We start from the raw sequence: 14,246 nt of genomic DNA on the forward strand, positions 1-14,246 counted from the left end.
AATTCAGGATACAACTGACATGAAGGCCCAACAGGCACTAATTCAGAAGCAGAACTATCTCTGATGTTCAGAGGAATGGTGTTACCATGGCCTTGGAGGTCACTTACCAGCAACAGCTTTGAGAGTATTGGTACAGAGAGATGGCTCAGTAGTTAAGAGCCCTGGCTGTTCTTCCAAAGGTCCTGAGTTCAATTCCCAGCAACCAGATGGTGGCTTACAACCATGTCCAATGAGATCCAGTGCCCTCTTCTGGCATGCAAGCATACATGCAGATAGAACACTGTATTATTAAAAAGTAATTAATTTTTTAAAAGAGTATTGGTACATGGGCTACATAGGTTAAAAAAAAATCACCTGGACTACCATATTTCTATTCAGGACATGATGTAGCAAAAAGGACCAAGAGTACAAGACAGACGGGTAAAGCGCATGATGCAGAGCGTCACTGTACAGCAGGGGAAGGAGAAAACTGTCAAGTGCACTGCAGACCTCAAGCTGCCAACACGATTTGTATCTGTCTCAACGGAGATAGCCAGAACGAGTTCATTCACTGGGAACTGGTCTGTGTGACAATATCTTTCTGTACGGCTGGCTACTGAAACTATAATGATCAAGATTCATTTGGTGGTTTAAACCCACGGCCCAGTCAGGTATTTCTGATCCTTGTTCTGCAAGGATGTTTGATTTTGAATGCGCAATTTGTAGCAACTTGCTGACCGACTAAAACGGCCAAGTTATAGTTTACAGTTGTAACTAATTATACTACCTTGCAATAAATTAACAAATAAAGTGGGAAAAAAGTAAATGTAATGAGAGATGAAATTTTAAAGCACTGATCTTTTAGTTTGTAAGACAAACTGCCATAATCAAGGAAGAGTAACTGAAGCTTTTCCTACTTTTAATAAAAAAATTGAACTGAGAAATTTTAACTGCCAAATTGTAGATTCATTTATGTGTTGTCCAGTTTGAAAATGGAAACAAAAAGTACATATTTTACTGTATTTGTATTACGGTTTAAATTATGGAGAATTCCCTTATTCGGATAAGTGATCGTGGCTTGGAATGTAATGTTTAACTCGAAACAAGTTCTGACATAAAACTTATTACTATACAGCCTAGTGATCCTAAGGAATTGGTAGCACTTTACAGACACTTAACTGCTCATTAATGGTGACAACCTATCAGCTACCACACAACTTCAAGATTTGGTTCAAAGTGGGACATAGTGGCACATACCATTAATCCCTGAAGGTTTGACAGGATAACTGGAAGCAGAAGGAGAATAAGATTGGGGCCAACCTGAACTACAAGCCAGATAATGTCCCCAAAGAGAAATAATCCACCTCCGAATATACCACGTTTGGGTAATTTTCTTAGTCACGTTAGAACTATTTGACATTAAATGGATATTTTGGCCTGGTTAGATGTCATCCGATGATTTCCTTAACTTTAACAAAAGAATTACATACATAAAGATATAGTACCTACACCTTCATTATCAGTATACTTCATGCTTAAAATCTATATAGTGACTGTCTCTGAGTTAGGGGTTATGTGGTAACAGTAGAATTACATGTTATTTTTCTATTACAACATGATTTCTAATACAAAAGTTCCTTTTTATAGTCAATTGTTTTCAGGAAGCTCTCAATATTTCAACGTGGAAAATGAAAGTTTTTTTAAGCAAGCATCTAATATCTTTAAAATGTCCAGTTCATTCTTTCTCATACATTTTCTACTTCAATTAAATATCCTCTGTGGGAAATACACCAAATAGAGCAGACACACAAAGCTTTAGGAGCAGTAAATGAAACTCAGAGAGCCTTTTCTACTCTTGTATATTTAATCTTACAAATGCGATCTGCTGTGTTTATAATTAGTAAGCTGTAATAGTTATTCTGTATTGCTTCATTACTTTAACATTTACGTTAGAATAGAAAAATCATTTCACTATAACCAATGCTTGCTCATACTGAAGCACTCACAATGAGCACTCCTGAGATCATATCCATGTTTCCTGATCTAAGAGAACTAGTTCATGTGACAAAGGCTTCCGTGCTTCATTAAATTCGGCGAGGAGGGAAAATGAGAGGATTATTTAAAGACGTGTTCAAGAGCAATAAATACGTCTGCAACACCAATGGTTTATAAATGTGTCTTCTGTGTACCTAAAATTTCACAAAATCAACATATAATTAAGTTAGCTAATCAAAGACAATCCCTGCAAACTGTGTGAAAAGAGGCTTCCCATATTAGATCACTAGAGTATGGCTTATAAATAAAACATACCAAAACATGTGTTATCAAATATAAAAACAGCTCCAAAATTCTATTTTAGAAAAAAAGTCATTTATTTTTAAGGGACCCTACCAAAATTTATTTTGGTATAAAACAAGTGTAACTAATAATGAAGCAAAAGATATCTATAATTGTGGCAAGGTGCTAATTTGTTTATTAAAAAGTATAAAAAATTAGCTTAATTACAACATCAACTTATCAAAGGTTCTTAAAGTCAAATTTTGTTTTGGAAAAGTATCAAGTCTTCATATCCAGAATAAGAGCCTTTATTATTTTAATTTATGGAACTATACATCAGATCTTCAAACAATGACATCAAATGAAACCCTGTATCATCATATATTATCCCTTTCCTGATAGATTGGAATGTAAGTGAAAAAATTAATAGAAGAAAAAAAAATGTGAACAAAATATCCTCCAAAAAACCAAACATATGTCAGAATGGCTTGTTGCTGGAATTAAACATGAAATTAACTTTACATTGCTAAAAAAATAGCCTTAAGTTGAACTTTTTCTTTATTAAAAAAAGCTTTTAAAGCAATTTCAGATCTCTCAGTCTCACAACAAAACAGTTCATTAGTTTTAGCTAGGAAACCCACATCCACAAAAGGCATCCTCAAACAGTACATTTCTTGAAAGTATATATACACAAAACTAAAGTTCTGAAACTGTTAACAAATCTAGGAGCAATAATTTAATATTCTATTGAAAAATACAGGTAGCCTTAAGAGAAACATGCTTGGCCAATCTTTCTTAAAGCTTTTGAGTTTGTTGCTCAAACTTAAAAACAAAGAAAAAAAATCCTGACTGCTTCCTGTTGGCTTTTAAAATACCAGTTTACAAACATAACTAAAAGAAATACACAAGGTATCCAACCATATTTGTCATGAATTTAAACACTCATCTATAATCTATAATATAAAAGTAAAAAATATATATAATTTCAGCCTAAGATGAGTTTACCTAATAAGTTTTACATGAGAAATATCACATGAGACCCAAAATAAACATCAGATACAAAATTATATGACATGGCTTCATTCAAACACACACAAATTCAAGTGAGAAAGCTAGACTGGCTTCTTTATATCACCAGCCTTCATGAGAGCCTTAATTGCCCTTGCCCTCATCTCAAGTTCCAGAAGCTCCAGTTGCTGTGCAGAAGGCTGAACATCTTCTGGTGGAGGAACAGTCAGGGTGGCCACCTTGGGTTCCTTTGGGCTAGACTCCGCCAGTCCCAAAATTTCATTCACACTTTTTTCAATATCTTTCTCCAGGTCATCTATCTGACCAGCTTCACTCTGGACTGTATTCTCTGGGACCTCTGAAGCAGCAACAGCAGTAGCAACAGCAGCAGCAGCAGCAGAGGCGGCGGCGGCGGCGGCGGCGGCGGCGGCGGCGGCAGCAGCAGCAGCAGCAGCAGCTTCTTCATTGCTTGGGTCTTCTATATCGCTGTCATAAGCATCTGCATTTATACTGAGTACATCACTATCTTCCCCTTTGCCTGAAACAAACAAAAAAAGGGGGTGGGGGAGAACCATGTAACCCAAAGCCCAGGTCAACATTTTCTTCTATATATGATGACGGGGCTGCCCTGACCTACCACCCACTATAAAGGCCCAAATTCATCTGTAATCCTTATTGCACTCACTCCTTTCTGACCCTTTAACTTGAAAAACAAACTATATTTCATGTAAATCCTAGAGTAGTTTCCATTCAGATTTTATGAAAAACAGACCATTGGGAAGCTTAGTCCATCATATGGAGTTCCCTTGATCAATTTTCCTAATTAAAATGTCATAATGTCTTATACCAACCACAATGAAGTTATACATTACAAAAGTCAAGGCTCATGTTGAAATCCTTTTAAATAGAACATTACTGGGGAAATACAATTTCATCCTAGAGGATATTTTAAAATACTTTGCTTTGTAAACTAAAAAGAGGAAAATGTAATCAGGAAGCTAGATATTCTCTGTATCATTTATCGCACATCTTCTCATCTACTCACTCAAACGCTTGGTTCTGAATTGATAAATTAAAGAATGTCTAAAGCTACTACTATCTAAGATAAAAATGAGTCTTCATTTGGAAATAAAGTTCATATACAATTATTTTAATAACAATGTTATAAAACTGATGTCGGGGCTGCAGTGATGGCTCAGTAGTTAAGAGCACTGACTGCTCTTCCAGAGGTCCTGAGTTCAATTCCCAGCAACCACATGGTGGCTCACAACCATCTGTAATATAATCTAATTTCCTCTTCTGATTGTGTGTGAAAACATAAAAAATAAGTAAATCTTAAAAAAAAAAAGTTTAATTTAAAAAATAAAATAAAATAAAACCCTGATGTCAAGAATTTAATCTAAATTCAGATTATGACACTCCACTATCTTGGTAGTGGACATTACCTAACTTCAGATATCATTTACAATTTTGAGTGTTCATTTATTACTGTATTTATATTTTAAGTAATAAGCACATCTTTATTTAAAAATTAATTCTCAAGCTTTTGGCTGTGATACCTTTTGTACAGTGGGGAAACTTATTTATGAAACATTGACTGGCAAAAGAAAGCAACTTAACAGAATGAAGAGAAGCAATTCTACATCATTTGCTTTATAACATTATATTGACCTTAATCTCTATCACTTTATTTAGAAAGCCACTTCCAAGTCCAAAATTAAAGTAAAAAACAAAAAACAAACAAACAAAAAACCCAACGTATTATTTTTGTTGCCACAAATAGAATACACAAAAGCTGCAATTTTAATAGATTCTAAAGAGCATTCATAAATCTCCCCCAAAAAGCAAGAATTTACAAACAGAAAAAAAAAAAAGTTACAGCAAGATGAATAACACTTCCATTTTACAAAATGTTCAATGGAAATATTCTAATCTAAGATAAAAAACAAACTTCAAAAAGCATGTGCTATGTTGATCAAAGCCCCAAACAGTCAATGTTCAGGTGGAATGCTTGGAGTCACCTAAAATCACACTGGTTTGTCATCGTGCAGAACACATGAAGGACAGTGTCATGAAGGCTTCCACCAAGAGAGGTCTGGGAGGCCAGGAAATGTGTAGCAGGGTTGAGAACCCTCTTTGGTGAGCGTTTGGACAATGTTGAAACCATTCAAACTTTGGGAGATCTGAAGATGGACTTAGGTGTGTTTTACATTATACAATGGCCATGAGCCTTTGGGGGCGAAAGAAGAGAAGGTTAAGTATTGAATATAAAATATGACTGACGGGCTCATATGACTTTAATACTGGGGCACTATTATTATGAGACGCTATAGAAACAGTGCTGAGTCATGGAAGTAGTTTACAAAGGTGGGTGCTGCAATGGTATCTTGCCCTGACCCCTGTTCTTTGTTTTTGTCTTAATTTGTTTGCTCTCTCCCTCACTGCTTCCTGCCTGCCATAATCACAACAACAGTTTTTGCTACATGATTCCATTGCCCCATGCTCCGTCCCACAGCAGACCTGGAAATACGGAGCTAAGTCTTTCAGACTATGACAGAATGCTTGAAACAACTTACTTAAAACAAAAGATTTAAGTTAGCTTACAGTTTCAGAGACTTTGGGCCATGGTTACATGACAACCAGGAAGAGAAGAACAGAGAGGCCCAGGGCTACAACATCTCCTGGGATAAATCCCCAGTGAACTGCTTCCAGTGACTGGGTACCTAACGTTCTGCAACCTCCCAAAACAGCATCCAAGTGGGACTAAGGGTACACCACATGGGTCTGTGGGGATGTTTCATACTCAAATCATATGTTCTTTATCCCCCGCGGGAGGAAGATAGCTTTCAAACACCTTTCTGGGGTTAAGAAACACAAAACTACACACTTTCCCTTAACTTGAATAACTTGTAAAGCCTGTAATAGGCTTATTTATGAAGTAACCATAGCTCAAGAGTCACTCTGCCCTGAACTCACACTAAAATGCTTTATAAATCAGTATCAGCAGAGATTCAGAATCAAAATGTTCATATATTCAGACCCAATATCTCAAAGGACAAAAACCTAGTCAAGAATATTTTTTGAGTGTAATTCAAATGTTTAAATAGACAAATGCTCTATACCTTTGCTTTTCTATCAACAACAGAGCATCTATTCTACCACTAACTCAATTTGATGTTCTCTGTTCACATTCAAAATTATCAAATCCAAATAACATAATATTGCTGAAGGCATTCATAGGTTTCACCTGCCTGTTATACCACAGTTATCGAACCTTTGTAGCATTACACACCTTACTTTTTCACAAAATTGAAAGCAAGCAACTTGTAGAAGTCATTATGCAAAAATATCAATATTGTTTTTAGCCTCTCCACTATTTTTTAAGTTTCATCATTTCAGTAGAATCAATCAGTAACTCACTTTTAAAACTCATCACCTGTAAACATATGAACACATTTCCAAGATAATTTGCTCCCATGGTTTCTCAACAGTGAATGAAGGCTTTTAAGGATTTTTCTTACGTTGCACAAAGTAGAAAAGGCAAAGCTTATACATTCTTTTCCAAAAAGTGATTATCTTAAAATTATCTTAAAATTGTGAGATTGTGTTCTATCCTTCTGTACTCTCACTCTGGGTATACATGTATACACAAGTGTGGGTGTACATACACACACACAAATTTAAGTTATAGAAGAATTCCATAAAGTATCATCTCCAGGTTTATCCATAAACTCACAAGAGTCTTATAGCAACAATCTAAGAGGTAAATTATTTCTATTCTTTTAAATAAAATCTAGTCAGTAAAGGTAGGGCTGTGGTAGCATACACCTTTAATCCCAGCACTCAAGAGACAGAGGCAGGTGGATCTCTGTGAGTCTGAGGCCAGCCTAGTCTACAGAGTAAGTTCCAAGACAGCCACAGCTACACAGAGAAATCCTGTCTCAAAAGAAAAATAGAAAAAAAAAAAAAAAAAATCTAGTAAGAAGGAAGAATTTAAACAGATAATGTGATATCTACTTTAATAAAGCTTTAGAATTACTTTTCTGAAATTTACGTTCAAACTTTCTTCATAATAGACATATTCATGTAGCATGAATTTTGGTAAGAATCCCCAAAACTCACTTTAAAAGCTAATTACATATTAGGACTTTTTTTACAAAAGCACTAGTACTTAAGTCTAATTTTTTACTGAGGTTTTATTAAAGATCTTTAAAAAAAAAAGTTTGATGGATGCATGATATAAACAAATGTTATTAAAATCCAGTGAGAAAAATAAAATACATATAAGCCTGAGTTAAAATATCAAACATACAATTAAAATAATGAGAAAAAATTTTTCAAACTATTAACTAAAACTATAACAGACTACTAATCAAGAATAGTGCAAGAAAGAAATCAAGAAAAAATATTGGGCCCAAGTTGCTGATGTTATGGAGCTGCAGAATAATTAAAGTAACTTTATTCACAGTAAACAGAAGTCTGTGATATATTCCTTATATTAATTCTGCTCCTCCAGTAAGATGGGTGGGCCCTGAGATTACCTACCACATAGAAAAGCAGTATAAATAAAGAGTGGAGCAAACTGATTTTGGGAAAGAACTAAAGTACCTCAAGAGCTTGGCTAAGCTATAGTGACAGGAAGACAACGTGGAAGTGTGTGGGGGGGGGGGGTGTTAAAAGCAATAAAGAGTATAGGGACTCCCTAGGCACTTTCTCTTAGGGTTGATACTGTAGCCAATTTTGTACCAATGTACATTCTATTACATTGTCCTCCAGCCCATACGCATTCACCATTTCTCTTTTGTTCATTTTCTTGCTATCTTCTTCCTGTCCTACCTATTTGATTCATATCCCAAAGTCTGAATACGAATACTAAAGAGTTTTAAATAATAAACCAATCCATCTAGGCTCAGTATCTAGACAGAAATATGAATCAGTCATTACTCAAATTAATCACTGACACAGGTGAACCGTCTGATTTAACAGAGAAATATTTGTTTACATTATTTGATGAGCTACAGATATGAGCATGAGACAAGGGCATAAAGACTAACTATTTGGCAACTAAACACAACACCTTACACTCTCAAACCTTTTACTGCCAAGGAAAAGAAAACTAACCAATATCCATTCACTTTAAAATACACTTCTGGGTCAAGGGTTATGGGTTCAATCTCAGTGCTCTGCGCATGCACTGAGAGACACACACATGAGTAAAATACCAGGAGTATAAATAATACCAGGAGTATATACTACAGAATAGAAAAAGCTAAAATGCAATACCTATATTTTTCTATAATCTGTATCAAATTTCACGGCTTGAAAACTACAAGACTCCATAAATTAGGTAAGTGGAAAATATTTCATGTCATAGACTTGATCTTTCATAATGTTTTAAATAAAACAGTCAATAAAATCAAATAAACATAAAAAACACTGATGACATCACAGTGTAACTCATAAATGTTAAAGGCCATTTTAAGCTACATTAGCATATTTAAAACTTGTAAGGGCTTATAATAGTCTAGTTAATTCAGTTCTTATTTGTAAGGTGAAATACTAGCCTACCTATGAAACCTTCTGATAGAGCATTATTGCATAAGGCCAAGAGACAAAGCCTAAGAGAGGGAGTATTTACACAGCTGTCCAAATTCCTGCAAAAGGCAACTAGTCACACAGGAGAGAAATACCTAAAAGATAATAGCATAAAAATGTAAATCAACTGAAGAGAAGACAAGTAAATATGAGTATTTCCTAAGCAAAAAGAAAAATGAAAAAGCCACAAAGGAACAACAATGAAGTTTTTCAATGAAAGACCTAGGGTTAGAGGTACAGCAAGTGGCAGGTGCTGGCATAACTTATGAAAGGCACTGGGTAGATTCCCAATACAGTAAAAAAAAGAAAAAAGAAAAAAAGGGGAAAAAAGAAGGAAGGAAGAAAGGAGTTTCTGTAAAGCAAAGGACACTGTCGTCAGAAAAAAACAACAGCCTACAGACTGGGAAAGAATCTTCACCAACCCTACATCTGACAGAGGGCTGATATCCAGAATGTATAAAGAATTTAAGAAGTTAAAAGGTTAAAAAGTTAAAATCAAGAAATCCAATTTAAAAATGAGGTACGGAGCTAAACAGAGAATTCTCTGTAGAAGAATATAGAAACAGAGAAACACTTAAATAGATGCTCAACGTCACTAGCCATCAGAGATGCAAATTAAAACCCTGAGATTTCACCTTACACCCATCAAAATGGCTAAGATCAAAAACTCAAGTGACAACACATGCTGGAGAAGATGTGGAGAAGGGGGAACCCTCCTCCATTGCTGGTGGGAATGTAAATTTGTACAGCCGCTTTGGAAATCAATCTGGCGTTTTTTCAAACAATTAGGAATACTGCTTCCTCAAGATCCAGCTATACCACTGCTAGACATTTATCCAAAAGGTGCTCAAGTACACAACAAGGACATTTGCTCAACCATATTCATAGCAGCTTTATTCATAATAGCCAGACCTGGAAAGAACCCGGATGTCCATCAACGGAGAAATGGATACAAAAATTGTGGTACTTTTATACAACGGAATACTACTCAGCAATTAAAAACAAGGAAATCATGAAATTTGCAGGCAAATGGTGGGAACTAGAAAAGATCATCCCAGAAACAGAAAGACACACATGGTATATACTCACTTATAAGTGGATATTAGACTTATAAGATAGGATAATCATACTAAAATCTGTACACCTAAAGAAGCTAATCAAGGGGAACCCTGGGTAAGATGCTCAATCTTCATTCAGAAAGGCAAACGGGCGAACATCGAAAGAGGGAGAAAACGGAACAAGACAGGAGCCTACCACAGAGAGCCTCTGAAAGACTCTACCCAGCAGTATATCAAAGTAGATGCTGAGACTCATAACCAAACTTTGGGCAGAGTACAGGGAATCTTATAAAAGAAGGGAGAGATAGAAAGACCTGGAGAGGACAGGAGTTCCACAAGGAGAGCAACAGAACCAAAAATTCTGGGCACAGGGGTCTTTTCTGAGACTGATTCTCCAACCAAGGACCATTCATGGAGATAACCTAGAACCCCTGCTCAGATGTAGCCCATGGCAGCTCAGTATCCAAGTGGGTTCCCTAGTAAGGGGAACAGGGTCTGTCTCTGACATGAATTCAGTGGCTGGTTCTTTGATCACCTCCCCCTGAGGGGAGAGCAGCCTTGCCAGGCCACAGGAGGATAATGCAGCCAGTCCTGATGAGACCTGATAAGTTAGGGTCAGATGGAAAGGGAGGAGCACCTCCCTTACCAGTGGACTTGGAGAGGGTCGTGGCAGGAAATGAGGAAGGGAGGGTGGGATTGGGACGAAATGAGGGAGGGGGCTATAGCTGGGATACAACGTGAATAAATTGTAATTAATATAAAAAAATAAATAAATTAAAAAACTCCTGAGACAGGGACAGAACTCAGGGAAACACTAACAAAATATTTTTGTAAACAAGGAAAAATATAGATAGTTGTATGTATCATAGAGAAACAACCAGAAACGAGAACAAAGAGTAGCAAGCAACAGGTCAGGCATTCCACAAATTTAAAACCACTAAGGACCAATAAATACATGAAAAAATTTTCAATATATTTTCTAATTAAGGAAATATAAATTTAAGAGATACTGCTTTTAAGCCAGTCATGGTAGAACATGCCTTTAACTGCAACACTTGGGAGTTCAAGGCCAGTCTGGTGTATACAGTGAGACCCTGTCTCAAAAAGCAAAACAAAAACATGCTATTTTTTTACTAACTAAAACTAGAATTTTCTGCAAGGGAGGGGAGAACCTCGTACATTGGCAAAAAGGAAAATTTACAAAAGAAAATTTAGAAAACAAGGCCAGAGATATGGTTCTGTGGTTAAGAATACTTATTGCTCTTAAAGAGGACCTAGATTAAGTTCCCAACACTGACGGTGACTCACAACCATCATTAACTCCAGTTCCAGGAGATCTTCTGACCTCCATGGCACCAGGCACACACACTTATACATTTAATATCTAACTTTTTTTTTTCTTTTAGTAAGGGGTGGTAGGAAACACTTATAATCAATATTTGGGAGGCTGAGGCAGAGATCTTGAGTTAAAGGCCAATCTGTGTTACAAAGTCCATCTCAATAAACCTAAGAAACGCAAGAGATTTCTGCAGCTGATGGTGACTATTAGAGAAACCCACAAGTGGTCAAAGTACAGAGTATACGTAACTATGAAGTTCCCATTCCTACAGTACATCTACAACACAACTCCAACACTCAAGGCTCCAGGAACATCAAGGAAGCAGAGATGGAAATATTTTAAGAGGCTGAAGACCAGGAGGTCAGGATGAGCAGTAAGCACTGACTTAGTTGACAGCAACAGTTACCAAGAAAGGAAGAGAAAGACTTGGTAAGAGATGGAAAAATGTTTATTATCAAAGGAAAATAAGGCCTGTATACAAACAGAGGGGCTGATCCTGACAGTGCAGAGCTCATCAACTTCAATAAAAGCAAAAGGTACATACAGAGTCAAAAACAAGTTAATATGTATTCAACTGTTTTCTTTAAAGTTCTTTCTAGGCCAGGAACATTTTATTTATCTCTTTAGCCCTAGTGCCTAACACTAACCAATGTGTTGTTGTGTGAAGAGAACAGTTCCAAAATTTTAAAAGATAATCCAGAAGACACTAAAGATCACTTTTAAAATTTTGTTCTTTATTTTTTGGGACTGTAAATATAATTAGTCATTAATTACATCATTTCTCTTTTCCCTTTCCTCCCTCCAGGCCCTCTCATATAGCCCTCTTTGCTCTCTTTGAAATTCTTGAACTTTTTCACTAATTGTTGTTCTATGCATAGGTGTGTAAGTGTTCACTATGCATATGAATATACATATATACTCCTAAATACATAAATAAATTCTGTTCAATCTGTATGATGTTACTTGCATGTATGTTATCAGGACTGACCATTTTGTATTAGGTTACCAATTATTGTGCTCTTTTGATAAGCCAGTGGTCTCAGAAGAACTAATGAATATGTCACATGCAGAAATAGCTACATACTTGGGAAACAGCTCCGTTCGTAAAGTACCATGTAAGCCTAAGGACCTAAATCCCATCCCTACAACCCAGATCCCTATAACCCATGTTAAAACAGACAAACAACCTAGTCCTGGTTGCACATGCATCTATACAGTAAGACTTAATCTCAGACAAATAATCATAATATTTTTAAAGTGGGAAGACTACTGTTTGGTTCCATTTCTGGTAATGATTTGTGAAGGAAAAAAAAAGGCTCAAAGATATGAGAAAAGAAGTACATTTTTCTTTTTTGGTGGTGGGAAGGAGCAGGGTCTTGCCAATATAGGTCTTGCCAGGCTGGCCTGTACAGGAATCTCTTCTCAATTGGCCAAGCCTTTAAAGACGTTAATTCACCTTCAGAATCTGCATGACTACTTATTTATTAAAGCTGGTTAAGAACATAAAACAAGAGCCCAGGAAAAAAGAAATTAGACACAGCTTTTAAAAATAAAACAGTACACACGCTCCTGTGTTCCCAACTCCAGTCTTCTCTGTACAGCTTTCTTCTTGGTCTCCTATGGCTCTCAAACACTCACAACACAAACATATGCAGGTCTTCTAATTAGTAGTTAAGGAGCTCATTTGGCCAACAGAGATTTCTATAGGAAGCTATTTTCAACCTACATGCAACAAATGCCACTTCACTAGCTAACTACCCTTCTCTTCCTGTCTAAGCAATGAAAGCCTCTGGTGGCATCCGATAGCTCATAACTTTTCATAACTGTTTTCATCTATGCTTGTAAAGTTCTTTTTAGCAAACTCACCTTATTTACTCCCTTTTAAAGACAAGATCCCACTATTTAGCCCAGGCTGGCCTGGAAATTACTCAGCCTCGTGTTGGGATTACAGATCTGCATTGCCTCAGCTGGTTCTTGAATGCCTTCTGTAACTGCAAATTCACTTCATTATCTTTAGTCTTAATTTCTATCTAACTATCTAACTATTTTAGTTTTTCCCAATGCAGGACTACATTAGATAAACAATGATAACAAAATCAAGAATTGTTGGGTTTTTCTAACTAACCCTCATTTTAATTAAATGACCTCACCAAATTTCATACTTAATTCTTCTGCTAAATGACAACAGAATTTTTACATAACTTTAAAATGTTAGAAATAAAAAATTAGTAAGTCACTATCAATTATTCCCCCCCAGTTTTAATGTCTGACTGGCAAGTAAAGGTGGCATGACAAACTACATGGTATTTACTATACCTCTGTATTCTGGCATAGGTAAATTAAACTAACCAATATTATACCCCGGAAATGCATCTGGGATCTAGTCTCTTATTTTCCAGAGTCTAATTAACACATCACCAAGTTACAGACCTCTAGAACTTAATCTGAGACACGAACTGCTTCATTGACACATTTTCTTGTCTAGCTGCTAGACAGCTGTTTCCAACCTGTGGGTCATAATTCTTTTTTTTTTTGGGGGGGGGGGTGTCACATATCAGATATCCTGCACATCGGATACTTACATTATGATTCATAAAGTAAAAAAATACAGTTATGAAGTAGCAACAAAATAATTTTATGTTTGATATCAACACATGAGGATTCGTATTAAAGGGTCACAGCATTAGAAAGGTTGAAAACCACTGGTAGCATTTCTTCACTCTTTAGCCCCTATAGTTCTTTGACCCTCTACAGCCTGTTAGTCTGTCTGTAAAGGAAAATATTTTTAAACACCTACTCCAGCACATATATTCTGTATTCTCATAAACTGATTTATACTACTAGGGTTATATAGACATTGTGTGTGTGTATAAAATCAAAAATATTAAAGGCAAAGACTTAAAACATAATTTGTTTATCACTACTGATTTATTTTATACATTTTGGCACTTTGCCCTATATCCCAGGAAATAAGATAAGCATACGCTGAT

At 36.0% G+C, this 14,246-nt stretch overlaps 1 protein-coding gene across 4 annotated transcripts in view; it reads right to left on the reverse strand.

Moving 5' to 3' along the window:
• Window positions 1–14,246, reverse strand: part of Caap1 (caspase activity and apoptosis inhibitor 1) — a 95,221-nt gene that overhangs the window by 35,949 nt on the left and 45,026 nt on the right. For 2 of the 4 annotated variants that reach the window (XM_021657827.2, XM_021657826.2), the window contains one exon: window positions 2,328–3,802. The exons of 1 other annotated variant lie outside the window; for it this stretch is intronic. In XM_021657827.2, the coding sequence (XP_021513502.1) occupies window positions 3,369–3,802 (434 nt within the window). In that variant the 3' untranslated portion in view covers window positions 2,328–3,368. Of the gene's footprint in view, window positions 1–2,327; window positions 3,803–14,246 lie in introns of those variants that run through there. One more of the 4 variants, XM_060365868.1, reaches the window with a different exon arrangement.

Source organism: Meriones unguiculatus, chromosome 12 (assembly GCF_030254825.1).
Source record: "Meriones unguiculatus strain TT.TT164.6M chromosome 12, Bangor_MerUng_6.1, whole genome shotgun sequence".
Taxonomy (NCBI): Eukaryota; Metazoa; Chordata; class Mammalia; order Rodentia; family Muridae; genus Meriones; species Meriones unguiculatus.